At 45.7% G+C, this 27,991-nt stretch overlaps 1 protein-coding gene across 1 annotated transcript; it reads right to left on the bottom strand.

Moving 5' to 3' along the window:
* Positions 1-209: 209 nt before the first annotated feature.
* On the bottom strand, positions 210-27,983 carry LOC106574270 (matrix-remodeling-associated protein 5). Its single transcript, XM_014150056.3, has 11 exons — positions 27,298-27,983; positions 26,875-27,096; positions 26,126-26,255; positions 23,831-24,069; positions 23,372-23,523; positions 20,002-20,485; positions 6,586-10,445; positions 5,374-6,331; positions 3,236-3,422; positions 2,842-2,984; positions 210-2,672 (listed from the first exon to the last, which is right to left on the bottom strand). The coding sequence occupies exons 2-11, from the start codon at positions 27,066-27,068 to the stop codon at positions 1,079-1,081; spliced, it is 7,941 nt and encodes a 2,646-aa protein (XP_014005531.3). The 5' UTR covers positions 27,069-27,096; positions 27,298-27,983; the 3' UTR covers positions 210-1,078.
* Between the last annotated feature and the right edge of the window lie 8 nt (positions 27,984-27,991).

Raw genomic sequence — 27,991 nt, forward strand, 5'->3', positions numbered from 1 at the left:
GGATCCTTAATCTGTCCTGACCTAGTTTGAAGTTCTTACCCCCTTCCCAAATTGCACCCTATTCCCTTAGTAGTGCACTACTTTTGACCAGGGCCCATAAACTATGGCTGCATCTTAAAACGCACCCTATTTCCTATATAGTGCATTATTTGGGATGCAGCCATAGTCTTTTCTCAAACTTACATAAATAATATTCTACAAGATTACGATGGATTTTGAGCTTCTCTTTATTAAAAACATGTAAAATTCCTATACATCAGAGTCTTTTATAGACAAATAATTTAATAATGAGGGCATGTAGAAACATATTAGTATTATTTTATGAGCTGATGCTGACACCTATGTGGGTTGCTAGCAGATCTAAACCATATTGCATGTACAATAATCGCAGTAACGGTAATGTGTGAGTCGCTCCTGTAAATAGCAGTGTTAGCGGTCCTTAAAAATACTTTTGGTTGAGATAGTAAGATAATATGGATGGTTGTGAAGCAGTTATTCATAATTGTAGCACCAGCCGTTGTTGCTTAGACCCCTGAAATCGTCCCCATCTCAGCAGTATTGGATATTTTCTGTATCAACAGTATATCATTTCGAATATTTTCATTAAATCGAACGTAAAAAGATATTTAGCTACGCTTATCTACACAGTTTGACATAAATTGTCATTGTCAGCGCAGGAGATGGAAAAGAGAAGCAGCCTACATGAAAAGTCATATGCTCTCATATACAGTCTGTATAAATGCTACAAATAGTAATACTACAGTTTTTGCTCTCTATTAAAGTCCTTCATAGCAAAGTGTTTTTTGATGAGTGAAAAATGGCTTTGTCACAAAATGGTTTTTTGAAATGCAGCTGAAACATGGCCTTGAATGACGTCACAGGACGCATACAGCACAGCTACTGCATACACAGTAGCTCGTTTGTTTAGCTACCGATTGGAAAATGTATCTTTACTTTGCGTTGACAGTGATTCAAAGTCTCTTCAACATCATGTGGATGGATGAAAAGCATTGGCTGTGCTCAGCTCCTTTGGCAGTTTCTTGGGCATATGATAAAAAAACTATTTGTCTAAGGCTAATCAGAACACATGTAGATAGGTGGCTTTAGTATCGACCCCTATCACGTTCCTGGCGGTGCATTTGTAGAAGCCCTGGTCTCTCTGTGTGGGGTTCTGGATGATGAGAGAGCCTTGTGGGTGGAGGTACTTGTTGCCAAAGAGGCGTGGCTGGGCACTGACCGCTAGCCGCGTCCTATCCGGCGTCTCCCAGGCAATCTCAGCTCGGGGGATCCCCGTGGCAACACAGTTCAGCTGGACCGCCACGCCGCGACGAGCGTACATCACGGGAGGCGGGCCATTGGTGATGCGAGGTAGGTACGCGATGACAATGACGGGTACGGAGAGCAGGGCGCTGCCGTACTCGTTAGCCACTCGGCAGACATAGGAGCCGCGGTCGTAGACGGACGCCTGCTGGATGGCGAGCGTCCCATTGGCCAGTACGGCGTAGCGACCGGCTCTCTGTGGCCGCCCCAGGACCACCCCACTGGGCAGGGTCCACGTCAGCCGGAGGGGGTCCCCCGTAGAGAGACAGTGGAGTTGGAGGCTCTCCCCATTCATAATACTGATGGGGGAGTGGTAGCGGTTATTGATCTCTGGTTTCCTTTCCGGGGCTAAAGTAATAGTACGTTCCACTAGCCCGGCTACATTCCTCGCCAGGCAGCGGTACATACCACTCTCAGAGACAGAGGGGTTAGTGATGACCAAGGAGCCGTCAGGTCGGTGGAAGAACTTGGAGAACTGGGCACCCCTCATGAGGGGGGAACCATTTGGGAGGATCCAGGTTACCGTTGGGGGTGCTGGGCCTCCTTGAAAGGAGCAGTTCAGGGTCATGGTACTGCCTATCGTTAGAGAGAGGCTCTCTGTTTTGGGTCCTCTGAGCTGTGGCCTCTCTACCATCTCTCTAACCTCCAGGTGGACCATCAGCCTGGCCTCCCCGCCCTCGTTGCGAGCGATGCAGGCCAGCTGAGCAGAGTCGGTCCCCTTCGGCGAACGTATATCCAATGTACCGTTACGATGCACCGTTATTCTGCTGCCGTAGTATGGCACCGGGAGGATGACGTTCTCCGGTAACACCCACATGACCCGGGGGATGGGTGTCCCCATGGCCTCGCAGGCCAGCATGGTGCGCTGGTCCCTTATAGCCGTCACTCTGATAGTGTTGACCATACCTCTCAGTCCATTGATGGTCGGCGCCGTCACAAGGACTTCCACCTTGGTGACTTTGCGGTCCTGGCCGGCACTGTTCCTAGCTGTGCAGGTGTAGTTACCAGCATCAAAGCGTTGTGCCTTCTTGACCACTAATGTGCCATCATTATGGACCTGGTACTTAGTGGGGGAGGAGGCAATGGCCTGGTGGGTGGGGGATAGCCACGTGATGACTGGGGTCGGCTCTCCCTTGGCGCTGCACTTCAGAGACACGGTCTCCCCATAAAGAACCCTGATGACTCTCGGGCTTTGAGTTTTCTCTCTGATGATCGGAGGGTCCGCCACCACCTTGACGTGAACCTTCATCTCATCCTTCCCTATCTGGTTCTCAGCGTAGCAGGTGTAGTCTCCTTCCTCTCTCATCCCCACGTCGTTGGCGTACAACGTCCCGTTGTCGAACACCACGTATCTGGGGGGTGGGAGGGGTTGGGTGATTGTTTGAAAATGGTGTTGTGATTCTTATCGACTATGCAGTTAATGTGATTCAATAACAGATTGGGTGTACATACTGTATTATGTGATTCAATAACATTTTACGGTATGTGTAAAGTTGATGCGATTCAACAAACACCAAGTACCTGCGGGTGCGCCCACCTCTAACCCTACTATCCGTCTGTTTCAGTGTGTTGATCATGGTTCCGTCCGGCAGAGCCCAGCGGATCTCAGGGTTGGGGAGGCCAGACGCTACACAGTCCACCTTCAGGTCTCCTCCATACATCACCTTCAAATTCAAAATGTACATCAGACAGAAAACCGACCAAAATATTTGCATGACACTCACATGCAGCACATTAAAATATCACATTAAAAAACCAAGGTTCTGCCCATATGGCACCCTAACCCCTATATAGTGCACTATTTTTCACTAAGGCCCATAGGGCTCTGGTCAAAAGTAGTGCACTTTACAGGGAATAGGGTGCCATTTGGGATGTACACCATTATTTACATAGAAACCTAAGACAAAAGACAGACCTTCTGACTCGCCAGCAGCTGCTTCTGCTCAATCTTGGCCGGCTTGGTCAGCACGTTAACCCTCAGAAGCATGTAGTCGTCCCCCATCTTGTTTCGGGCCACACACAGGTAGTCCCCATCATCTTTCTCTGTCATGGCCTGGATGGCCAGAGAACCGTTGGTGAACACCTTTATCCTGGGGTCGAAGCTGAAAACCCCCCCAACAAAAACAAGTTGTTATTGTTTGAGAATAACAGTATTTCCTGCTGTTAATAGCAACCATTTTCCTTTGATGGTTTTTCAGCTAACCTTTAGGGAATAGAAAATGTGTCTGTATGATTTCACAGTAAACCTTCTCATTCGTGATAACATCTGATGATGATAGTTGATATACAGTGCCTTCGGTAAGTATTTATACCCCTTGACTTATTCCACATTTTGTTGTGTTACAGCCTGAATTCAAAATGGATTAAATATTTTTTTCCACTCATCTACACACAATACCCCATAATGACAAAGTGAAAACATGTTTTTATACATTTTTGCTAATATATTGAAAATAAAATACAGAAATATCTCATTTACATAAGTAAATGAGTCAATACATGTTAGAATCACCTTTGGCAGCGATTACAGCTGTGAGTCTTTCTGGGTAAATCACTAAGAGCTTTGCACACCTGGATTATATAATATTTGCACATTATTATTTCAAGAATTCTTCAAGCTTTGTCAAGATGATTGTTGATCATTGCTAGAGAGCTATTTTCAAGTCTTGCCATACATTTTCAAGCCGATTTAAGTCAAAACTCTAACTAGGCCACTAAGGAACATTCAATGTCGTCTTGGTAAGCAACTCTAGTGTATATTTGGCCTTGTGTTTTAGGTTATTGTTCTACTGAAAGGTGAATTTGTCTTCCAGTGTCTGTTGGATAGCAGACTGAACCAGGCTTTCCTCTAGGATTTTGCCTGTGGTTAGTTATATATATCTATTTAATCATAACTTCAAAATATGATGAGTGGTACTCAGTGATGTGTTGTGTTTGATTTGCCCCAAACATAACGCTTTGTATTCAGCACATGAAGTTAATTTCTTTGCCACATTTTTTTGGCAGTTTTACTTTAGTGCCTTATTGCAAACAGGATGCATGTTTTGGAACATTTTAATTCTGTACAGGCGTCTTTCTTTTCACTCTGTAATTTAGGTTAGTATTGTGGAGTAACTACAATGTTGTTGATCCATCCTCAGTTTTCTCCTATCACAGCCATCTAACTATTTTAAAGACACCATTGGCCTCATGGTGAAATTCCTGAGTGGTTTCCTTCCTCTCCGGCAGGAAGGACGCCTGTATCTTTGTAGTGAATTGGTGTATTGATACACCATCCAAAGTGTAATTAATAACTTCACCATGCTCAAAGGGACATTCAATGTCTGTTTTTTACATTTTTACCCATCTACCAATAGGTGCCCTTCTTTGCAAGGCATTGGAAAACCTCCCTGGTCCTTGTGATTGAATCTGTGTTTGAAATTCATTGCTAGACTGAGGAACCTTACAGATAATTGTATTTGTGGGGTACAGAGATGAGGTAGTCATTCACAAATCACATTAAACACTAATATTGCACACAGTCCATGCTACTTATTATGTGACTTGTAAAAAGTACATTTTTACTCCTGCCATAACAAAGGGGTTGATTACTTATTGACTCAAGACAGCGTAGCCTAGTGGGGCGGCAGCGTGGCCTAGTGGTTAGAACATTGGACTAGTAATTGAAAGGTTGCAAGATCAAATCCCCGAGCTAAAAAGATACAAATCTGTCGTTCTGCCCCTGAACAAGTTAGTTAACCCACTGTTCCTAGGCCATCATTGAAAATAAGAATTTGTTCTTAAGTGACTTGCCTAGTTAAATAAAAATTTCAGCTTTTCATTTTTTATTAATTTGTAAAAATGTCTAAAAACATAATTCCACGTTGACATAATGGGGTATTGTGTGTAGGCCAGTGACATAGCATCTCAATTTAATCCATTTTAAATTCAGGCTGTAACAGAACAAAATGTGGAAAAAGTCAAAGGTATAAATACTTTCTGAAGGCACTGTACATACAGACAATGGCCTAAAGGGCATATTAGACAGTGAAAAAGATGCCAGAAGATGCATACCTGTACTGGGAATCCACTAATTTCTTAGAGGGGGTCCTCCAGACGATCCTGGGCTCTGGTTTTCCTGTAGCAATGCAGTCAAGCCTCAGCAGCTCCCCGTAGACCACGTCAGACCTCTGGGGAGACGAGGAGGTAATCCTGGCCTTGGTGGAGGATGGGAGTCTCAGTACTGTCAGAATGCTGGTTCTCCTGGAGGCTCCTACCGCATTACTGGCCACACACTCATATCTCCCTGCATCACCTTGGCCTAGCCCACGGACGTACAGGGTCCCGTTGGGGAAGACAAAGAAATTCCGGCCGTTAACGAACTGCGAGGTGAGGAGCTGGACTCCGTCGGGCGTGGTCCAGCGCATGATGGGCGTAGGGGCTCCTTTGGCGGTGCAGTGGATGTAGGCCGTGCTGCCCTCGGGGAGGGACATGTTCTCATAGCGAGGTTGTTGGATGACTGGAGGCAAGGCTGCCACATGGAGACGGACAGAGACTGTATCGGCTCCCACCACGCTGCTGCCGATACATTTATAGATCCCTCTGTCTGTGTGGCTGGCCTGGGTTATCCGAAGAGTACCGTTACTGAGGAGGTTCACGTGCTTAGGGCCAGACTGTGGGCCGGGCTGGGGGCCACTGGCTGGATTGGCAGGGCCCGGGGCTGGGGGCGCAGCGAGGTGGATCCTGTCAGGCAGCACCCAGGTGACCCGGGGCATAGGATGTCCCTGTACCTGGCACTCCAGATCGATACCGTCCCCGTGGTACACGGTAACATCGCGGTAGCGCGGCTGGAGCACTCTTGGATGCTGGGCCAGGACCATCAGGGAGACCACCATCTTGTCCACGCCATACTGGTTCTGGACCATACAGAGGTACTGGCCTCGGTCCTGGGGCTGGCTGTTACGGATGATAAAAGTGCCGTTGGGATGGACCTCGAACCTCTGGACCCGAGTGTTCTGGGCTACTGTCGCTCCTGCATGAATGAAAATAATGTGTGTTTCAAGACACTGAGCAGATTAAAACAATGCAGATAAAGGATTATTTCTACAACATGTTGTCTGTTGAAACGCATAAGAATGGAGCTTAGCTTATATCATGACAAATAGGGTTCTCCTTTTTTTGTTACATTAACAGGCTTATATACAGCTGTGTAGTTCTGTAACAGAGGGTGAAGGAGGATGTTCTATGAAGAGGGGAGAACAGAAAAGGAAGAACTGTTATACATACCAGTGGAGACTCTCGTCCAGGAGAGGAAAGGCTTGGGCTCCCCTACAGCCACACAGGGCAGCTGGGCATCCATCTCTGCATTCACTGTCACTGTCCGCACATCCACATTGGTGATCCGGGGCTTCCCTCTTACAACAGGTCCTGCTACGGAGGGTCTCTGACCACCTCCCGACACCCCAGCTGATAACCCCTGTGTCTGGGTACGGGTCTCTGTCCTCTGGCCCCCACTGGACGGACTCTGAGGCCTCGATGAAGACACTGATGAAGTCTGAGAAAAGCTCTTTGTGGTGGTGGAAGCGAGAGTGGTTGTAATGGTCGTCTGTTTGACCATCTGGGTGTTTGTGATTGTGACTGTCCTGTGGGGTGTTCTGGGTTCTGTGGTGGTTGGTTTAACACCGATGACTGGGTCAGGCTTGATGTCAGTTGACTCTAGTTTAGTAGTGGTGTGGGAGTCGGCTGGTGGTGGTTGTCTGTTGGGGTCAGATCTGGTGATTAGGATGGAGTCTTCTCTGTTGAGGATTGGGTTGTTTCTCCGGTCGGGTTGAGAGATGAGGACTCTCTCTCTGTGACTGTCTGGGATGTGGTTGGAGTTGGAGGGAACCTCCACTGTTCTGGATGAAGGTTGGGCCCTGACCCTAGTGGATGGAGTGTTTAGTACAGGGATCTGAGGCCTCACCCTAGAGGGGAAAACTATGAATGTCCTAAGTGATGTGGAGGTGACAGGTGACATAGTGGGAGTAACATCCTTTGTCGTAGTAGCAGCAACAGAAACGGGAACATTTTCCACTGGTGTTTGGTCTTTGCCTGTGGTGGAAGTGCTTTCTCTGATGTTATAGTGCCCATCAAAGGTTGTTCTGGGCTTAACAGTGGCTGTTTTATCGGAACCAGATCCGCGATAAGAGCTTTCAGATGTCACCAGCCTTTCCGTGGTGCTAACCCGAGCCTTCTCATGTTCTGCCTTCTCATGGAAGGACTCTTTCGTTGAGGCACCCGGGGTGTGTGTGGTTATTTCATGCCGGATAGATGGAGACACGCTGTCACTCTCTTTGACCGGCGCCTTTTTAACCTCAGTAGTACCTGTTGTATATCGATAGTCTGGTGTGTGGAGCTGTCCATCTGCTGGCACTCCCGGGCGAGTGTTGCGATTCTCCGGGGACTTGTCAGGACTTGGAACAGGGTGAAGGTCTACAGTAACGCTGCCTCCCCTTTGTGTTGTCTCGGTTAGTTTAACTGCAGGAAGGGGGATGCTTGTAAATGTCCCCTGACTGGCTGTTGTGTGCACATCCGAGTGCTCTGGGACTGGGCTCTGAGTGTTCGGAGTCTGAGAGGCACTTTCTGGGGCTGTTCTGTGATGGCTGCTCTGGGCTGTTTGTTTATATGTTTCTGTTAAAGAGGTTGTAGGAGACGCCGGTGGGGCTGTTGTGCTCCTGAACAGTGGTTTGGCGTGTGGTGAAAGGGTGTCCTTTGTCTCGGAGCGAGTTGTAGGTTTCACTGAAGGGTCAATCCTGTCTTCGTATAAAGAGTCTACTGTATTCTCTTCGTGACTCACTCTGCCTGATGACGTTGCTTGGCTGCCCGTTGATGGAACTGCGGTATTAAACCTGTCTGTCTTGCTTTTGGCCTTGTCGAACGCTTCTATTTTAATCCATGTGGCAGTGGTTGCCTTGGTAGTTGTTGGGAGCGCGTCCTTAGGTGTGGCTGCGGTTGTAAAATCACTTCTCAACGGATTATTAGGCTTTGGCTTCTTTCTGCCCGCATTGGGCCGTCTTCTCCTGCCCCCACCCCCATTCCTTCTCCTGGAGTTCTGGTTCCTGAGTCGAGTAGCCACCTCACCTGGAGTTTCCTTCCTCATATTCACAGCTGATGTGAGCTCGGTTCTGGGAGAGGGTGTGGTGAGTGGAAGGTGGGTTATATTAGACCGTGTATGCTGCTTTAGCTGAGTATCTGTGTCTAGTTTAGCAGTTGTGCTCTGAGTCTCAGTGAGAGAGTGATAAAATTCATCTCTCTCTGTTTCCGATTCAGAGTACCCTCTAACTGTGGCGGTGGTGAGTGATGGGTCAAGTTCAGCTCTGTCTAAATATGTGTCACTTCCTTCATTAAAGCTGTTAACAACACTGGGTCCGTTAGCGTCTTTCGCCCCCTGATTATCCTCAGACGTGGGTGAGATATCGGACTCTGTAACCGCGTCAACATCTGTAGTCAAAGCGGTGGTGGTGGTGCTTTGTTTTTCTAGTGAAGAGTCGTTGTTCGAAGAACTGGTCCAGACGTTCACATGCTGCTGGCCCAGGGTCTGGGAGTGTGTGTGTGTGACTGTGTGCCTGCTTTGCGTCTCTGTGTGCACGACAGTGTTACTGAGCAGATGTGGGGGAACAGATGTGACAGGCTCTGTGACCGGCTGCGTGAAAAGTGCATGATTTGTGGCTGTATCCACATCTGAGTCTGTGGTGTAAGTAGTGTGTCGAGTATGCGGTATAGTAGTGGGTGTGTATAGCTCCTCCTCCTCTTCCTCATGAATGTCGTCCGTTGATCCCTCTATGTTGTCCGGATACTCTGTCTGCTTAGCGCTAGCTGTTGTTGTTGACTCCTGCTTCTTCTTTGTGGTGAGGTGAGTTGAGCTGGGTGTTATGTTAGTGTTACCCTGTCCGTTCTTGTCACGGATTTTGGCCAAAATGTCCGCCCACTTCTCCGGGTCTATATTTTTGTTTGCCACGTTAATCCTCCTTCTCGTCTCCACTGTGTTTTTCTTGTCTTCATCATTTGTCCCTGTCGTGGTTGGTTTTCTAGGTACAGCCGGTCGCCTCCATGTGTTTCTAAACGGATGACCACCACCCCTGTTTGAACTTTGGCCTCTCCTCCGATTCATTAGCTCCACACGGCTCGGGGATGAGGAGGAGGAGAAAGATGAGGAGGAAGGCGAGGAGGGGACTTCCTCCTGTGTGTCCTCATCATCCCCTGATGCCTCCTCAGTGTCCTCCATGGGGGCTTTGACCCTGGTGTTGACCCCTGAAGCAGACTGTGGCCTCATTCTCCTCAGTGGTCGTATCTCTGCTCCTAACTGTCTGGTGAGAGTCACCTTAGTAGCCAGGGAATACACACCATGCTGGTTCATGGCCACACACTTATAATATCCACTGTCTGTCAGTCGACTCTCTGGGACTCTCAGAGTTCCGTTGGAATACACCAGCGCTCTAGAAGAGTTGGCTCTGTGACTCACTATGTTGCTGTCAGGAAGGATCCAGTTAATCTCAGGGTCAGGAGAGCCAGACACGACACAGTTTAGAGTGAGAGGGACACCGGTGAACCCCTCTACGAGGGTAGGTGCCATCTCATCCCCTCCAAGAGGGGGAGGTCTGGAGGACTCCTCAACCGTCAGGCGGAAAGGGAGGACACTGAGGTCGTCAGAGACCTGGGCGATACAGTAATATATCCCTGAGTCTGAGTGTCCTACAGCTTTAATATCCAACCTACCGGTGCTCAACACTGACACCCTGTTGTCTGGGCTGCTGTACGGTGCCTCCAGCTGGGTCCCGTCTGGCAGCATCCAGCGAACCACTGTGTCTCCTGAGCTCAACACGTTACAGTCCATTACAGCAGGGCTGCCCACTACAACACTCAGCACCGTCCTGGTAGTGTTTGTGTTCTCTATCATGACCCATGTCCTACGGTGTCTGCGCTCCAGCTCAGGCTCCACGGTCTGTGTGAGGTGGGTGCTGAGGATCAGCTTGACGCTCTTCCCAGTGGACTGGGGCCTGTTCAACTGCAGGTCTACAGAGCTCTGCATCAGCCAGGATGGTTGAGCTACCATGTTAGCCTTAACCCCTGTGTAGTACAATGCGTCTCTCTCCAGGTCCTGCCTGTACCTGGAGATCAAGAAGTTTGAGTTTGTTAGAAAAAAACACATAACATAAAACATAACATAGCAGTATGAAATTAGATGCTCTATATCACGTATTGAACTCAAGGCCCATTCAATCCGGCCTGCAGGTGGTTTGATTATTATTAATATATACAATACCAGTCAAAAGTTTGGGCACACCTACTAATTTTTCTCTATTTTTACTATTTTCTACATTGTAGAATAATAGTGAAGACATCAAAACAATTAAGTAACACATATGGAATCATATAGTAACCAAAAAAGTGTTAAACAAATCAAAATATATTTTATATTTGAGATTCATCAAAGTAGCCACCCTTTGCCTTGATGACAGCTTTGCACACTCTTGGCATTCTCTCAACCAGCTTCACATGGAATGCTTTTCCAACAGTCTTGAAGGAGTTCCCACATATGCTGAGCACTTCTTGGCTGCTTTTCCTTCAGTCTGCGGTCCAACTCATCCTTAAACATCTCAGTTGGGTTGAGGTCGGGTGATTGTGGAGGCCAGGTCATCTGATGCAGCACTCCATCACTCTCCTTCTTGGTCAAATAGCCTTTACACAGCCTGGAGGTGGGTTTTTGGTTGTCCTGTTGAAAAACAAATGATACTCCCACTAAGTGCAAACCAGATGGGATGGCGTATCACTGCAGAATGCTGTGGTAGCCATGCTGGTTAAGTATGCCTTGAATTCTAAATCAATCACCAACATTGTCACCTGCAAAGCACCCCCACACCATCACACCTCCTCTTCCATGCTTCATGCTGGGAACCACAAATGCAGAGATCATCCGTTCACCTACTCTGGGTCTCACAAAGACACGGCAGTTGGAACCAAAAATCTCAAATTTGGACTCATCAGACCAAAGGACAGATTTCCACTGGTCTAATGTCCATTGCTCATGTTTCTTGGCCCAAGCAAGTCTCTTCTTATTTTTGGTGTCCTTTAGTAGTGGTTTCAATTGCAGCAATTCAACCATGAAGGCCTGATTCAAGTAGTCTCCTCTGAACAGTTGATGTTGAGATGTGTCTGTTACTTGAACTCTGTGAAGCATTTATTTGGGCTGCAATTTCTGAGGCTGGTAACTCTGATGAACTTATCCTCTCCAGCAGAGGTAACTCTGGGTCTTTCTTTTGACTGACCTTAATGTCTTAAAGTAATGATGGACTGTCGTTTCTCTTGCCTATTTGAGATGTTCTTGCTATAATATGGGCTTGGTATTTTACTAAATTGTCACACCCTGATCTGTTTCACCTGTCCTTGTTATTGTCTCTACCCCCCTCGAGGTGTTGCCCATCCTCTCCATTATCCCCTGTGTATTTATACCTGTGTTCTCTGTTTGTCCGTTGCCAGTTCGTCTTGTTTGTTAAGTCAACCAGTGTTTTTGTTCTCAGCTCCTGCTTTCCCCAGTCTCTCTTTTCTCGCCCTCCTAGTTTTGACCCTTGCCTGTCTTGACTCTGAGCCCACCTGCCTGACCACTCTGCCTGCCCCTGACCACGACCTGTACCTTTGCCCTACCTCTGGATTATTGACCTCTGCCTACCCTGACCCTGAGCCTGCAGTCTGTCCGGTACCGTTGCCCCACCTCTGGTTTACTGACCCCTGCCTGCCTTGACCTGTCTATTGCCTGCCCCTGTTGGATTATTAAACCATTGTTATTTCGACATGTCTGCATCTGGATCTTACCTTGATTCCTGATACAAATAGGGCTATGTTCTGTATACCACCCCTACCTTGTCACAACACAACTGATTGGCTCAAACACATTAACTTTTTAAGGTATAGGGGGCAGTATTTTCATTTTCGGATGAAAAGCGTGCCCAGAGTAAACTGCCTAATACTCGGGCCCAGAGTCAAATATTTGCATATTATTCGAATATTTGGATAGACAACACTCTGAAGTTTCTAAAACTGTTTGAATGATGTCTGTGAGTATAACAGAACTCATATGGCAGGCAAAAACCTGAGAAAAATCCAACCAGGAAGTGGAAAATCTGACAATTGTAGTTCTTCTTTTGAATCCCTATCGAAACTACAGTGTCTATGGGGTCACGTTGCACTTCCTAAGGCTTCCATTGGCTGTCAACAGCCTTTAGAAACGTGTTTCATCCTTCTCCTGTTACTGGGCAGAAAATAGGAGCTCAGTCAATGAGTGGACTGCCTGAGGACAAAGGACTTGGTGATGCGCGAGCCTGCCAGCGCTCCCCTCCTTCTTTTTCCTCTGTAATGAATATGCTATTGTCCGGTTGGAATATTATCGATGTTTTATGTTAAAAAGACCCTGAGGATTGATTGTAAACAATGTTTGACATGTTTCTACGAACGGTAATGGAACTATTTGACTTTTTGTGTCTGGATTTACGCTCGCGCGTTATGCCTTTGGATAGTGATCTGAACGCACAAACAAAACGCTATTTGGACATAAATAACATTTCTTGTGGATGTAGGAGTCCTGGGAGTACGTTCTGACAAAGATCAGCAAAGGTAAGAGAATATTTATAATACTAATTCTGAGTTTAGTTGACCCCAGAACTTAGCGGGTATCTGTATAGCTTGCTTTGATGGTTGAGCTATGTACTCAGAATATTGAAAAATGTGCTTTTTAAAATCTGACACAGCGGTTGCATTAGGGAGAAGTATATCTATAATTCTTTCAATAACTGTTGTAAATTTTATCAACGTTCATGAAGAGTATTTTTTGTAAATTGATTTGCACATTCACCGGAAGTTTTGGTGGGAATACATTTTATGAACATCACGCGCCAATGTACAATGGGGTTTTTGGATATAAATATGAAATTTATCGAGCAAAACATAGATGTATTGTGTAACATAAAGTCCTATGAGTGCCATCTGATGAAGATCATCAAAGGTTAGTGAATATTTTAGCTGTATTTTTGGTTTTTGTGATGCATGTCCTTGCTTGGAAAATGGCTGTGTGGTTTTTCTTGTGAAGTTTATGTACTAAAATAATCAAATGTTTTGCTTTCGCCGTAAAGTCTTTTTGAAATCTGACAACGTGGTTAGATTAACGAGAAGTTTATCTTTAAAATAGTGTAAAATAGTTGATTGTGTGAGAAAATGAAATTATGAGATTTTTGCTGTTTTGTATTTCGCGCCATGCTATTTCACTGGCTGTTGAATAGTGTGTCCCGCAGGTGGGACGGTCAAGTCCCACCTAGCCCATAGAAATTAAGAAGGAAAGAAATTACACAAATTAATTTTTAACAAGGCACACCTGTTAATTGAAATGCATTCCAGGTGACTACCTCATGAAGCTGGTTGAAAGAATGCCAAGAGTGTGCAAAGCTGTCATCAAGGCAAAGGGCGCCAAAGAACATGGCTGACGTTTTACATTCTCCCAACCAATTGTGCTATTTTTTTTTGCGTTTTGTGTAACTTATTTTTTTACTTTTATGTATATAATGTTGCTGCTACCGTCTCTTATGACCGAAAATAACTTTTGGACATCAGAAAAGCGATTACTCACCATGGACTGGAATAAACTTTTTCCTTTAACGAGTCCGACGAGAAGGATACCCTGCTTTCACTGGAACAGGCCCAGATCCACACCTTTTGCGTGAAGAAAAGACGCCGGAAAAGGGGACGCAGAGCGGGGATCCTTCTGAGAATCCGGAAGCAAGCGAGTAAACTCCCAATGCCTTCCATTCTTCTTGCTAACGTGCAATCATTGGAAAATCAAATTGATGACCTACTATTAAGATTATCCTACCAACGGGACATTAAAAACTGTAACATCTTATGTTTTCACCGAGACGTGGCTGAACGAAGATATGGACAATATAGAGCTAGCGGGATTTTCCATGCACCAGCAGAACAGAGACGCTACCACTGGTAAGACGAGGGGTGGGGGTGTATGTCTTTTTGTCAATAACAGCTGGTGCGCGATATCTAATATTAAAGAAGTCTCGAGGTATTGCTCGAGACCTTATGATAAGCTGCAGACCACATTATCGACCAAGAAAATTCTCATCTGTATTATTCGTAGCCGTCTATTAACCACCACAAAATGAAGCTGGCACTAAGACCGCTCTCAACTAACTCTATAAGGCCAAAAGCAAAGAAGAAAATGCTCACCCAGAAGGGGCTCTCCTAGTGGCTGGGGACTTTAATGCAGGCAAACTTAAATCAGTTTTACCAAATTTTTACCAGCATGTCACATGTGCAACCAGGGAAAAAAAGAATCCTAGACCACCTTTAGTCCACACACAGAGATGCATACAAAGTTTTTCCCGCCCTCCATTTGGCAAATCTGACCAGAATTCTATCCTCCTGATTCCTGCTAACAAGCAAAAACTAAAGCAGGAAGTACCAGTGACTCACTCAATGTGGAAGTGATCAGATGACGCGGATGCTACACTACAGGACTGTTTTGCTAGCACAGACTGGAATATGTTCCGGGATTCATCCAATGGCATTGAGGAATACACCACCTCAGTCATTGGCTTCAACAATAAGTGCATCGATGACGTCCCCCCCACAGTGACTGTACGTACATATCCCAACCAGAAGCTATGGATTACAGGCAACATCCGCATCAAGCTAAAGGCTAGAGCTGCCGCTTTCAAGGAGCTGGAGACTAATCCGGACACTTATAAGAAATCCCGCTATGCCCTCAGACGAACCATCAAACAAGCAAAGCGTCAATACAGGATTAAGATTGAATCCTACTACACCGGCTCTGACGCTCGTTGGATGTGGCAGGGCTTGAAAACTATTACGGACTACAAAGGGAAACCCAGACGCGAGCTGCCCAGTGACGCGAGCCTACCAGACGAGCTAAATGCCTTTTATGCTTGCTTCAAGGCAAGCAACACTGAGCATGCACAAGAGCACCAGCTGTTCTGGATGACTGTGTAACAACGCTCTCGGTAGCCGATGTGAACAAAACCTTTAAACATGTCAACATTCACAAAGCCGCTAGGCCAGACGGATTACCAGGACGTGTACTCAAAGCATGCGTGGCTCAACCGTCAAGTGTCTTCACTGACATTTTCAACCTCTCCCTGACCGAGTCTGTAATACCGACATGTTTCAAGCAGACCACCATAGTCCCTGTGCCCAAAGAAACGAAGGTAACCTGCCTAAATGATTACCACCCTGTGGCACTCACGTCGGTAGCCATGAAGTGCTTTGAAAGGCTGGTCATGGCTCACATCAACACATCCTCCCGGACACCCTAGACTCACTCCAACAGATCCACAGATGATGCAATCTCAATCGCACACCACACTGCCCTTTCTCACCTGGACAAAAGGAACATCTATGTGAGAGTGCCCACAAAGCTCATCACTAATCTAAGGACTCTGGGACTAAACACCTCCCTCTGCAACTGGATCCTGGACTTCCTGACGGGCCGCCCCCAGGTGGTAAGAGTAGGCAACCACACATCTGCCACGCTGATCTTTAAGTTCTTCGGGATAGGGGGCAGTATTCGGAGGTTTGGATGAATGAGGTGCCCAAAGTAAACTGCCTGTTACTCAGGCCCAGAAGCTAGGATATGCATATAATTGGTAGTATTGGATAGAAAACACTCTAAAGTTTCCAAAATTGTTAAAATAATGTCTGTAAGTATAACAAAACTGATATGGCAGGCAAAAACCCGAGGACAATCCATAGAGATTCTTTTTTTTCCAGCTCACCTCTGATTACAATGGCTGGTAATGGGAATATAAAAGGAAGTCCTCCCAGATTGCAGTTCCTAGGGCTTCCACTAGATGTCAACAGTCTTTAGAAAGAGTTTCAGGCTTGTTTTTTGAAAAATGAGCTAGAATTTGTAGTTTTTCTAAGTGGCTCCCATTTTGGCTGTAGTGTTTGTAGCGTGTTCCGGTGAGTGCTTCGTTATTTATCTCCGGTAATGGTCTCCGGTATTTTCCGTCTTAAATGTTATCATTTATTTACATGAGGATTGATTAGGAATGTTGTTTGACTTGTTTAGAAGAAGTTTATTGGTAACTTACGGGATTCATTTTGTATGCATTTTGAATGAGGGAAGCCGGTGGATTACTGAGTCAAGCACACCATTGAAACTTACTTTTTTGGGATATAAAGAAGGACTTTATTGAACAAAAGGACCATTTGTTATGTACCTGGGACCCTTGTGATTGCAACCAGATGAAGATCTTCAAAGGTAAGTGATTTATTTTATCGCTATTTCTGACTTTCGTGACGCATCTGCTTGGTTGGAAAATGTATGTAATGCTTTTGTGTGCGGGGCGCTGTCCTCAGATAATCGCATGGTGTGCTTTCGCTGTAAAGCCTTTTTGAAATCTGACAAAGCGGCTGGATTAACAAGAAGTTAAGCTTTTAAATTATGTATGATACTTGTATTTTCATGAATGTTTAATATTACGATTTCTGTAATTTGAATTTGGCGTTCTGCAATTTCACCGGATGTTGGCCAGGTGGGACGGTAGCGTCCCAATGATCTGCAAGAAGTTAGCACTGGGGCCCCTCAGGGGTGTATACTTAGTCCCCTCCTGTATTCCCTGTTCACCCACGACTGCGTGGCCAAACACGACTCCAACACCATCATTAAGTTTTCTGACGACACAACAGTGGTAGGCCTGATCACTGACAATTATGAGACGACCTATAGGGAAGGGGTCAGAGAACTGGCAGTGTGGTGCCAGGGCAACAACCTCTCCCTCAATGTGAGCATGACAAAGGAGCTGATTGTGGACTACAGGAAAAGGCGGGCCAAACAGGCCCCCATTAACATCGACTGGGTTGTAGTTAAGTGAGTCGAGAGTTCAAGTTCCTTGGTGTCCACATCACCAACGAACTATCATGGTCCAAACATACCAAGACAGTCGTGAAGAGGGCACAACAAAACCTTTTCCCCCTCAGGAGACTGAAAAGATTTGGCATGGGTCCCCAGATCCTCAAGGTTCTACAGCTGCACCATCGAGAGCATCCTGACCGGTTGCATCACCGCCTGGTATGGCAACTGCTCGGCATCTGACCGTAAGGCGCTACAGAGGGTAGTGCGAACGGCCCAGTACATCACTGGGGCCAAGCTTCCAGCCATCCAGGACCTGTATAATAGGCGGTGTCAGAGGAAACCCCATAAAATTGTCAGACTCTAGTCACCCAAGTTATAGACTGTTTTCTCTGCTACCGCACGGCAAGGTGTGCCGGAACGCCAAGTCTAGGACCAAAAGGCTCCTCAACAGCTTCTCCCCCCAAGCCATTAGACTGCTGAACAAATCATAAAAATCGCAACCGGACAATTTACATTGCCCCCCCTTCCCTTTTGTACACTGCTGCTACTCGCTGTTTGTTTGTTACCTATGCATAGTCACTTCGCCCCCACCTACATGTACAGATTACCTAAACATGCCTGTACTCCTGCACACTGACTCGGCACCGGTGCCCCCTGTATATAGCCTCGTTATTGTCATTTTTATTGTGTTACTTTTTATTATTACTTTTTATTTTAGCCTACTTGGTAAATATTTTCTAAGTAAGCATTTCACGGTAAAGTCTACACTTATTGTATTCGGCGCATGTGGCAAATAAAGTTTGATTTGATTTGGCTACTTTAAAGAATCTCAAATATAAAATATACACTGCTCAAAAAATAAAGGGAACACTTAAACAACACAATGTAACTCCAAGTCAATCACACTTCTGTGAAATCAAACTGTCCACTTAGGAAGCAACACTGATTGACAATAAATTTCACATCCTGTTGTGCAAATGGAATAGACAACAGGTGGAAATTATAGGCAATTAGCAAGACACCCCCAATAAAGGAGTGGTTCTGCAGGTGGGGACCACAGACCACTTCTCAGTTCCAATGCTTCCTGGCTGAAGTTTTGGTCACTTTTGAATGCTGGCGGTGCTTTCACTCTAGTGGTAGCATGAGACGGAGTCTACAACCCACACAAGTGGCTCAGGTAGTGCAGCTCATCCAGGATGGCACATCAATGCGAGCTGTGGCAAGGTTTGCTGTGTCTGTCAGCGTAGTGTCCAGAGCATGGAGGCGCTACCAGGAGACAGGCCAGTACATCAGGAGACGTGGAGGAGGCCGTAGGAGGGCAACAACCCAGCAGCAGGACCGCTACCTCCGCCTTTGTGCAAGGAGGAGCAGGAGGAGCACTGCCAGAGCCCTGCAAAATGACATCCAGCAGGCCACAAATGTGCATGTGTCTGCTCAAACGGTCAGAAACAGACTCCATGAGGGTGGTATGAGGGCCCGACGTCCACAGGTGGGGGTTGTGCTTACAGCCCAACACCGTGCAGGACGTTTGGCATTTGCCAGAGAACACCAAGATTGGCAAATTCGCCACTGGTGCCCTGTGCTCTTCACAGATGAAAGCAGGTTCACACTGAGCACATGTGTGAACAGAGTCTGGAGATGCCGTGGAGAACATTCTGCTGCCTGCAACATCCTCCAGCATGACCGATTTGGCGGTGGGTCAGTCATGGTGTGGGTTGGCATTTCTTTGGGGGGCCGCACAGCCCTCCATGTGCTCGCCAGAGGTAGCCTGACTGCCATTAGGTACCGAGATGAGATCCTCAGACCCCTTGTGAGACCATATGCTGGTGCGGTTGGCCCTGGGTTCCTCCTAATGCAAGACAATGCTAGACCTCATGTGACTGGAGTGTGTCAGCAGTTCCTGCAAGAGGAAGGCATTGATACTATGGACTGGCCCGCCCGTTCCCCAGACCTGAATCCTATTGAGCACATCTGGGACATCATGTCTCGCTCCATCCACCAATGCCACGTTGCACCACAGACTGTCCAGGAGTTGGCGGATGCTTTAGTCCAGGTCTGGGAGGAGATCCCTCAGGAGACCATCCGCCACCTCATCAGGAGCATGCCCAGGCGTTGTAGGGAGGTCATACAGGCACGTGGAGGCCACACACACTACTGAGCCTCATTTTGACTTGTTTTAAGGACATTACATCAAAGTTAGATCAGCCTGTAGTGTGGTTTTCCACTTTAATTTTGAGTGTGACTCCAAATCCACACCTCCATGGGTTGATCAATTGGATTTCCATTGATTATTTTTGTGTGAATGTGTTGTCAGCACATTCAACTATATAAAGAAAAAAGTATTTAATAAGATTATTTCTTTCATTCAGATCTAGGATGTGTTGTTTAAGTGTTCCCTTTCTTTTTTTGAGCAGTATATTTTGATTTGTTTAACACTTTTTTGGTTACTACATGATTCCATATGTGTTATTTAATAGTGTTGATGTCTTCACTATTATTCTATAATGTAGAAAATAGTAAAAATAAAGAAAAACCCTGGAATGATTATTCGTGTCCAATCCTTTGACTGGTACTGTACATAAATTTATTTTTGTGGGAAAAAACTATCTCAATCAACATTTAAATGACTAAAACCAAATCAAGACTGTGTAGAAATGATAATGGACCTACATTTACAGTCTCTTCACTCTGTCCGGCTAGCTAACAGTCATCGAAATGAAAGCTAGACACTCAAGTAGAAGTTGGAATTTGGCCCATAATGATAAATTAAAAAGCAGTTTCTTAATCCAGCCTACCTGTAGCTGGGCACCGGCTCCTTAGTCAGCATGATCTCTCTCTGCAGGTGAGCGGGCGTGTCGCTATAGTAGGCGATCAGCCTCCAGAGTCTCTCATAATTGTCCCTGTTGATGGGACACTCCAGATCCACGGAGATACTCACATTATAGGCCAGCTGCAGAGGGTTGACCTGCTCCCAGCTGACCTTAGACGACTCCCTGCGGGGCTCTCCGACGCTGCACTCCAGATCCACTTTGTTCCCATGCTCGTCCGTCAGGCCTAGGGTAATGTTGCCGAACGACCCCTTGAACTCCTCCAGGGTCATGACCTCTGTCTCTGTGTCCTCTTGGGTCGTAGGTTGATCAGGGGAGGTGATAACGGGGCTGGAGCAGACCAGTGTGTCCAGGCCCAGGACTTCTTTCATTCGTAAGTTCTTTGGGGAGTAACACATAAAGCAGAGCTGACCTCCTGGGTAGGCCCTGTCCTTTTTACACTTCAGCACACCTATGAAGAAAGGAAAATGAGAGGGAACATTAACATCATTATTCAATGTTTGGAATTCCAAATGTGTAGTTTGTTTAGGTTTTGGACATACATTTTCAAGGCACAAATGTGTAAAATGACAGCTGCATTATGCTTTGAGCATTGATCCAATTGTATCTGCCATCACTGACGAATATGTACATTCACTGAGTAGCTAGTAAATAAAATAAACTCAGCAAAAAAAGAAACGTCCCTTTTTCAGGACCCTGTCTTTCAAAGATAATTCGTAAAAATCCAAATAACTTCACAGATCTTCATTGTAAAGGGTTTAAACACGGTTTCCCATGCTTGTTCAATGAACCATAAACAATTAATGAACATGCACCTGTGGAACGGTCGTCAACTTTTTAGTGACAGATGAATGATGTGCCCAAATTAAACTGCCTGCTACTCGGGCCCAGAAGGTAGGATATGCATATTATTAGATAGAAAACACTCTGAAGTTTCTAAAACTGTTTGAATGATGTCTGTGAGTATAACAGAACTCATATGGCAGGCAAAAACCTGAGAAAAATCCAACCAGGAAGTGTGGAAATCTGAGGTTTGTAGTTTTTCAAGTGATTCCCTATCCAGTATACAGTGTCTGTGGGGTCATTTTGCACTTCCTAAGGCTTCCACTAGATGTCAACAGTCGTTAGAACGTTGTTTCATGCTTCTACTGTGAATAGGGAGAGAATAAGAGGTCCTGGAGTCAGATGACTGAGCAAATGACATGAGCTCAGTGGCACGCGCTCCCGTGAGAGTTAGCTGTGTTCCTTTTCTTTTTTGACGACAAAGGAATCGTCCGGTTGGAATATTATGGAAGATTTTTGATAAAAACATCCTAAAGATTGATTCTATACATCGTTTGACATGTTTCTACGAACTGTAATATAACTTTTTTGACTTTTCGTCTGAACTTAACTGCAGGAGCACAGTGCATTTGGAGTACTCTACCGAACGCGCGAACAAAAAGAGGTATTTGGACATATATATGGACTTTATCGAAACAAATGAACATGTATTGGGGAACTGGGATTCTTGGGAGTGCATTCCGATGAAGATCATCAAAGGTAAGTGAATATTTATAATGTTATTTCTGAGTTTTGTTGACTCCACAAAATGGCGGGTTTGGTTTCGTCTCTGAGCGCTGTACTCAGATTATTGCAAAGTGGTGCTTTCGCTGTAAAGTTATTTTGAAATCTGACACAGCGGTTGCATTAAGGAGAAGTGTATCTATAATTCTTTGAAAAACAGTTTAATATTTTATCAACGTTTATGATGAGTATTTCTGTAAATTTATGTGCTCATTCACCGGAAGTTTTGGGAGGCAAAACATTTTTGAACATTACACGCCAATGTAAAATGGGGTTTTTGGATATAAATATGAACTTTATCGAGCAAAACATACATTTATTGTGTAACATGAAGTCCTATGAGTGCTGATGAAGATCATCAAAGGTTAGTGATTAATTTTAGCTGTATTTCTGTTTTTGTGACGCCTCTCCTTGCTTGGAAAATGGCTGTGTGGTTTTTCTTGTCTAGGTGCTGTCCTAACATAATCTAATGTTATGCTTTTGCCATAAAGCCTTTTTGAAATCGGACAATGTGGTTGGATTAAGGAGAAGTGTATCTTTAAAATCGGATATAATAGTTGTATGTTTGAGAAATTTGATTTATGAGATTTTTGTTGTTTTGAATTTGCCGCCCTGCTATTTCACTGGCTGTTGAATAGTGTGTCCCGCAGCTGGGACGCTAGCATCCCACATTTCCCAGAGAGGTTAAGACACTAACAGCTTACAGACCGTAGGCAATTAAGGTCACAGTTATGAAAACTTAGGACACTAAAGAAGCCTTTCTAATGACTCTGAAAAACACAAAAGAAAGATTCCCAGGGTCTCTGCTCATCTGTGTGAACAGCTGATCGTCCTCGCAGTGGCAGACCACGTGTAACAACACCTGCACAGGATCGGTATATCCGAACATCACACCTGCGGGACAGGTACAGGATGGCAACAACAACTGTCCGAGTTACACCAGGAACGCACAATCCCTCCATCAGTGCTCAGACTGTCCGCAATAGGCTGAGAGAGGCTGGACTGAGGGCTTGTAGGCCTGTTGTAAGGCAGGTCCTCACCAGACATCACTGGCAAAAACGTCGCCTATGGGTACAAACCCACCCTCGCTGGACCAGACAAGACTGGCAAAAAGTGCTCTTCACTGATGAGTCGCGGTTTTGTCTCACCAGGGGTGATGGTCGGATTCGCGTTTATCATCAAAGGAATGAGCGTTACACCAAGGCCTGTACTCTGGAGCGGGATCGATTTGGAGGTGGAGGGTCCGTCATGGTCTGGAGTGTTGTGTCACAGCATCATCGGACTGAGCTTGTTGTCGTTGCAGACAATCTCAACGCTGTGCGTTACAGGGAAGACATCCTCCTCCCTCATGTGGTACCCTTACTGCAGGCTTATCCTGACATGACCCTCCAGCATGACAATGCCACCAGCCATACTGCTCGTTCGTGCGTGATTTCCTGCAAGACAGGAATGTCAGTGTTCTGTCATGGCCAGCGAAGAGCCCGGATCTCAATCCCATTGAGCACGTCTGGGACCTGTTGGATTGGTAGGGTGAGGGCTAGGGCCATTCCCCCCCAGAAATGTCTGGGAACTTGCAGGTGCCTTGGTGGAAGAGTGGGGTAACATCTCACAGCAAGACCTGGCAAATCTGGTGCGGTCCATGAGGAGGAGATTTATGTCTCAGTTGTGAATCTTGTTATGTTCATACAAATATTTACACATGTTAAGTTTGCTGAAAATAAACACAGTTGACAGTGAGAGGATGTTTCTTTTTTAGCTGAGTTTACATAACCTGGTGAGTTTTTGTTCCAGTCGGCGAACCACTTCATCCTGCAGTCACATGTCCAGGGGTTCCCATGCAGGAATAGGTTCTCCAGCTGGGGCATTCCTCCCAGCAGCTTCTGGGGCAGCGAGGTCAGCCTGTTCTCCGACAGGTACAGGTGCCTGACGTATCGATAAAGAGACAGGAGGGACATTGTAACATTAGCTTCAGGAACATCTTGGCTCTATCTCAATTCCTCTTTCCGTGATTCCTCACATCATATTTCCATGCCTCATTTTCAACTGCATTAGAGAAGGTACAAGGTCCCGCCCCTCTGACCTTCTTCTACAATGGGTTTTGAGAAGGCGGTGAGGAGAGAGGACGCAAATAATCTATGAAAGATTAATTGAGAAAGCGCCCGATACTAAGATAAAACCAAATATTGTCCAGAGCATTATGGGTACTGTAGTTCATCATGCTCGGCTTCACCTGAGGGTGGAGACGTGGAAGTGTCCCATCATGGAGAAGGTGGAAAAGGTAGAGGGGTGTAGCTGCTGCAGTCTGTTCCCCTCCAGCTGTAGGAGACGTAGGGAGGTGAGGCCCTGGAAGGTGTCTGGGTGAATGAACTCCAGATGGTTGTGGTCCAGGTGGAGTCTGGTCAGAGACCACAGACCCTGGAGAGTGTGTCTGTTGATCTCCTTCAGTTTGTTATAGCTCATCTTCAGCATCTGAGGGGAAGAAAGGCAGAGGTGAGTGAGTTATCATCCTAATAGAATAGAGCAGGGTTTCCCAAACTTCAAATAACCAACTCATCGTCAAGTTTTGATTATTTGAATCAGCTGTGTCGTGCTAGGGCAAAAAACAAAACGTGCACCCAGGGGGGCCCCAGGGTGCAGGACCGAGTTTGGGAAACTCTGGAATAGAGTATAGTAGAATAGAGTAGAATATAATAATAGAATGGAACAATTGCCTGGTTCTATACTCTATATCCTACTGTACAGTACTGAGGTGATATTTCATGTTAATTAACATTTCCTGTTTTTTACTGGAAGCACAGCCACAAGCTGCCCAGTGACACGAGCCTACCAGATGAACTAAATTACTTCTATGCTCAATCAAGGCAAGGAACACCGAAGCATGCATGAGAGCATCAGCTGTTCCGGACGACTGTGTGATCACGCTCTCCGTAGCCGATGTGAGTAAGACCTTTAAACAGGTCAACATTCACAGACGTATTACCAGGACGTGTACTCCGAGCATGCGCTGACCAACTGCCAAGTGTCTTCACTGACATTTTGACTACCGATCCATAGCACTCACGTCTGTAGCCATGAAGTGCTTAATAAGGCTGATAATGGCTCACATCAACACCATTATCCCAGAAACCCCAGACCCACCATAATTTGCCTACCGCCCCAACAGATCAACAGATGATGCAATCTCTATTGCACTCCACACTGCCCTTTCCCACCTGGACAAAAGGAATACCTACGTGAGAATGCTATTCATTAACTACAGCTCAGTGTTCAACACCATAGTGCCCTCAAAGCTCATCACTAAGCTAAGGAGCCTGGGACTAAACACCTCCCTCTGCAACTGGATCCTGGACTTCTTGACCGGCCGCCCCCAGGTGGTAAGGGTAGGTAACAACACATCTGCCACACTGATCGTCAACACGGGGTCCCCTCAGGGGTCCGTGCTCAGTCCCCTCCTGTACTCCCTGTTCACTCATGACTGCATGGCCAGGCACAACTCCAACACCATCATTAAGTTTGTGGATGACACAACTGCGGTAGGCCTGATCACCGACAACAATGAGACAGCCTATACAGAGGAGGTCAGAGACCTGGCCGTGTGGTGCCAGGATAACAACCTTTCCCTCAACGTGATCAAGACAAAGGAGATGATTGTGGACTACAGGAAAAGGAGGACCAAGCACACCCCCATTCTCATTGATGGGGCTGTAGTGGAGCAGGTTGAGAGCTTCAAGTTCCTTGGTGTCCACATCACCAACAAACTATCATGGTCCAAACACACCAAGACAGTCGTGAAGAGGGCATGACAAAGCCTATTCCCCCTCAGGAGACTGAAAAGATTTGGCATGGGTCCTTAGATCCTCTAAAAGTTCTACAGCTGCACCATCGAGAGCATCCTGACTGGTTGCATCACTGCCTGGTATGGCAACTACTTGGCCTCTGACCACAAGGCACTACAGAGGGTAGTGTGAATGGCCCAGTACATCACCTCTATACCAGGCGGTGTCAGAGGAAGGCCCTAAAAATAGTCTCTCTGCTTGTTCTCTCTGCTACCGCACGTCAAGCGGTACAGGAGGGCCAAGTCTAGGTCCAAAAGGCTTCTTAACAGCTTCTACCCCCAAGCCATAAGACTCCTGAACAGCTAATCAAATGGCAACCCAGACTATTTGCATTGTCTCCCCCTCTTTTACACTGCTGCTACTCTCTGTTTATTATCTATGCATGGTCACTTTAACTCTACCTATATGTATATATTACCTCAATTACCTCGTCTAACCTGTGCCCCCGCACAATGACTCTGTACCGGTAGCCCCTGTATATAGCCCCGCTACTGTTATTTTACTGCTGCTCTTTAATTATTTGTTATTTTAATACAAAAACGTTACTTATCTATTTAATTTTACTTAACACAAATTTGTATTAAAACTGCATTGTTGTTTAAGGGCTTGTAAGTAAGCGTTTCACTATAAGGTTGTACCACCTGTTGTATTCGGCGCATGTGACAAATAAAATTTGATTTGATTTGTACCTGTAAGGACATGAGATCCCTAAAGGCCCCGTTGGGAATGTTGTAGAGATCATTCCCATGCATCATCAGAAGCTCCAGCTTCCTCAACCCAGCCAGAGAGGTCTGAGTCACATGGTTTATGGTGTTAAACCTACAGGAAACAACAATGACACAAGCAATTCATGACTGACTATTAACTTACTTGACTTGTTCTTTGTGGAGCAAAGTGCCTTCATTTCTGACTATATAAGAAGACATTGTTAAAGACCTGATGGAACTTAAGACTTCATGATCCAAACATTGTCAATAAAGGTGGTACTGTAATGGGAACATATACAGTGGGTGGGCTTCTCTGTTCTTTTTAAGAAATGGCTAAAGCTCCTATGTGAAATGACTCAGTAAAAAGCATGGGGTATATAATAAGCATATAATAAGATTACATCAGACTTCACTGAAGGCATATTGCATTATGCATATTTACTTGTGAGTTGCAGAGAGATTAATTTCAGTTACATGCTTAGCACATTTGAACAAGTACTTAACTGTAAACAATTCTAAAGGCCTCTAATGAAAAGTGACTTTTTGATTGCTTATTGTTTATTTTTATTGGTCTACAATGCACATGCATAAATACAAATCGTATACTTTATGCACTTCACATTTTACCCATACTGTACGTCTATCGGCATAAGTTATTGTGCATGCTGCTTGCTTTTTAGGCCTACGGTCTCATTGCGGGTCATTGAATAAAGCCAATCCATCAGGCTTACCCCAGGTTCATGCGCTCCACTTGTCTGGGTATGCCGGCGGGCACGGTGAGCAGGGAACGGAACGTGCAGTGCACCTCTGTGGCCTGAGGGCACGTGCACTGGCGCGGGCAGGGGAGACTTGTAACTGGCACCATCAGTATGGACAGTATCAATATGAATGCGGCGGGACTGGCCATCTTCAGCTGCGCATCCATCCACCACAAAGTGTTCCTATCACTGGAGCTGGTCGAGGGTTACAGATTCATTATAGGCCTATTTCAGTAGTACCCAAATACAAATGAAAAGGTGATTTCTGACAAAATACTTCACAGCAGAGAAAATCGATAGACTATGAGCGAAATTAGTGACCACTGTATGAACGCATCTTTACGCACATCAAACATGGTATGACCTGAACCGAAAGGAAAATGTTAAACATCTCACCTTATAATTTGTATTAACCTTTATTTAAATCCAGACTCACTGTATCCCATTTTACCATGGCTTTGGTTTCTCCTCAATGCCACTCCTCACGAAGCGCAAAACTCCATAGTTATACAGTCCTATAATGACAAACTCCCCAAAGAATAAAATAGTTACAAGAAATTCCGATGTAAAATCCGTAGACAGAAATGCGCACAGGGCTTCGATAGACTGTTTGAAGTATCCGTTTTGTTTCCTGTGTAGCCCTTGAGAAACTTTGCAAAGAAAATTAAACTTTTGCCCAAAACCTTACAGTGCAGGATGCGCCTTCCACCGACAGCGAGGGGTGAGTGAATGGCTAATCGTTTCCAACATACAGTCAGTTTTGAGAAGCAGAAGGACCCAATGAGGGGTGACAAAGTGAAATAGAGGTAAGAGACGGCAACTGCTGAAGTCGGCTACAGTAGGTTGTTACAATAAGGATATCGTTTTTCCATTCAACTACGTGCATAATCATTGTGTCATCACATTGACAGTTGGCCACTTACAGGAATCACTGCTTTGAGACTTTATCTTCATTAAAAATATGAATTCATTTATAAAAAATAAAGGAGATACCACAGGCTAATTATTTTCTCTGTTCTACTTCTCTGTTGTGGAGGGAGATACCAGTAGCCTACTCCTTTTCTCTGTTGTACTTCTCTGCTGTAGACCA

The sequence above is a fragment of the Salmo salar genome, chromosome 16, assembly GCF_965601325.2.
Source record: "Salmo salar chromosome 16, fSalSal1, whole genome shotgun sequence".
NCBI lineage: Eukaryota > Metazoa > Chordata > Actinopteri > Salmoniformes > Salmonidae > Salmo > Salmo salar.

What these genes read in the sequence shown, in the direction of transcription:
- LOC106574270 (XM_014150056.3), bottom strand. Translation starts at nt 27,068, where the DNA reads ATGGATGCGCAGCTGAAGATGGCCAGTCCCGCCGCATTCATATTGATA. An exon ending in GTGGAGCGCATGAACCTGGG is followed by an intron (nt 26,256 to 26,874) that starts GTAAGCCTGATG and finishes TGTTTCCTGTAG; the next exon opens with GTTTAACACCATAAACCATG. An exon ending in AGAGGTGGGCGCACCCGCAG is followed by an intron (nt 2,673 to 2,841) that starts GTACTTGGTGTT and finishes CCCACCCCCCAG; the next exon opens with ATACGTGGTGTTCGACAACG.